This window comes from Myotis brandtii, unplaced genomic scaffold (genome assembly GCF_000412655.1).
Source record: "Myotis brandtii unplaced genomic scaffold, ASM41265v1 scaffold355, whole genome shotgun sequence".
In the NCBI taxonomy this organism is placed as follows: domain Eukaryota; kingdom Metazoa; phylum Chordata; class Mammalia; order Chiroptera; family Vespertilionidae; genus Myotis; species Myotis brandtii.
This window is the reverse complement of record NW_005363642.1, coordinates 1,644,945-1,647,138: the sequence shown is the minus strand read 5'-3', so window position 1 is coordinate 1,647,138 and position 2,194 is coordinate 1,644,945. Positions and strand designations below refer to the sequence as shown.

Genomic DNA, 2,194 nt, shown 5'->3' with positions numbered 1-2,194 from the left:
GGGGGTGCCGATCCCAGGAAGCCTGTCGTTTTACTTACATGACATGAGCTGGATGATGGAGGTTAAAACAAACCTCTCTCCCTGCTTGAGGCGGAAGAGCTGGAGCAAGAAGATCAGGAAGGCGATGCAGCAGAGAATGGTGGAGAGGATCATGCTGGCCTGGACCGCCTGCATCGTGGAGTAATCTGTGGGAAAGGACAAGAGCACGGGACTGAGGACCGCAGGTGGCCTGGGCCCCGGGCGGGCGCAGGGACAGTGCCAGCTCCCGAGTGGGGGGACGAGACTAAAGTGCAGGGAGCATAGTGTGAGCACAGGGCAGTCAAGGAGTCTTCCCTCCCCCCCTCCCTCTAGTGTCCACTTGTGCACTTGACCCGAGATCCCGTGTCCTTGTCTGGAAAACGGAGAACCACCACCTGCTGGGCATTCTTCCTGGCCTGGGTCGCTGCTCCCACATCCGTGGCTCTCGGATGGGGGAGTATTTAAAAGCACAAGTCGCCAGGTTCCAAGCTGGCAGATTCTGATTCAAGGGCTCAGAGGGGACAGGTCAGTCTGTGTGTCTGTACTTTAGTGAGACCTCTGGCGGCATTCTTGGGGACGGCGCCGCACGGGGAAGGACACAGCTGGAGCCCTGCACCGAAGGTGTACAGAGGGGTCGAGTGAGGGACTGGAGCCACCTGCGTGGACCTCAGTTTGCTCACCTGTGAAATGGGGATAATAATAGCTCCCGCCTCAGCAGGCTGGGGGAGTGGGGTGAGCTCATCCATGGAAGGATTTTACGGGGTGCCCCCCCCAAAGGGAGTGCTATGTAAGGGCTGTTATCACCAGGACGCAGGTAAGATGGTTGAGGGGACAGTGCCCAGAGCTGCAGAGGAAAATCTAAGGAAAACCTTCCCTTTTTTCTTTTTGCAATCTTGCCTAATAAATGACTAGAGGGAGGCACAATGTTAAGCTCTTAATGACATGTTAAGCAACGGCTCTGAGCGTGGTCCGGCTGCGCGTGAAGATCCGCCGGAGAGCATGGAGCCCCTCCCCCACTGCTTACAGTGAGGAACGAACCCTCATCCCCTCCCCCAACCCCACATGATCGCATCCTAGGAAGTCCAAGAACAGGCAGAGGGAAGGACAGTGGCAGAAGTGGTTGCCCTCGGGGCAGGGGGTGCTGGGAACTGAGCTAAGAGGGGCCCGAGGGAGCCCTCCGGGGGACAGAATGTTCTTCTTGCCTCAGCTGGTGGTTACAAGGGTGCATACATAATCATCAAAGCTCTGAATTGAGACCTTAAGGAGTCTACTCTTCTCGCTTGTAAATTATAGCTCCGCTCTGTTCTGAAAACATCGGGAGGCTACACCGAGATGAACTCCATCAGAATCTCTGGTGGTGTTGGGACCCGGCCTGGAGGGGGTGCCACCTTCAATGTGACCCTCTCTTTCTGCTCTCTGCCACGTGGGGACATGAGAACCAGGCTGTCTGCAAGCCAGCACGAGTGTCTGTTCTCACCAGACACCTGATCTGCCCGCGCCTGTGAGATATAAATGTCTGTTGTCCAAGCCACGCACCGGCCTATGGTTACACACTGCCCGGACGTAGGAAGACCATGGCTTTAGGAGAGGACACATGTGTTTAGAAAAAGGTTTCTCAGCGTTGGGGGGCGGGGGGGGGATGGGTGCAGAAGGTAGCGCTGGTGGCCGATGAGCTCAGTGTAGGTGGAGGCCAAACAGTGCATCGACCAACGACACTCACCCGATGAGAGGGGTGCTCACTATGCTCTTGTTTAAATGTGTCTACGGAGCTCAGGGAGCTCTCCACCTGGCCCGTTAGCACGTGTGTAGCACCGCTAATATCTGGGTTTAGTGGTGGTTTTGTTTTTAACAAGGAAAGAACCGGAAACAGTCTCGGGACCTTCAAGAGGCAGATGCATCTGGTGAGGGTTTAATAACGTTTGATTTTCAATGTAGCATTTTAAACAAAATTTCCTTCCTTATGGCAAGTGATTCCAGGTGAGCATTTATGTAGGGACGTAAAGTCCCCTTTAAAATAAATGGATGTAGGAAACCGTGAGCAGTTTTAAAGTAGGGTCGGCAGGCTTTTCTGTGAATACTCTGGGCTTGGTGGCCATATAGTGCCTTGTTACATTTTTGTCTTTGTGTTTTTTTGTGTGTTTTTTTTTGTCTTTTTTTTTTTTTATACTGTTTTAAT

At 53.4% G+C, this 2,194-nt stretch overlaps 1 protein-coding gene across 1 annotated transcript in view; it reads right to left on the bottom strand.

Annotated features, from left to right (window-relative positions):
- The window catches only part of EMP2 (epithelial membrane protein 2), a 15,819-nt gene that overhangs the window by 3,655 nt on the left and 9,970 nt on the right, over positions 1-2,194 (bottom strand). Inside the window, exon 3 of the mRNA XM_005871753.2 lies at positions 39-185. Coding sequence (XP_005871815.1) covers positions 39-185 — 147 coding nt within the window. The remainder of the gene's footprint in view (positions 1-38; positions 186-2,194) is intronic.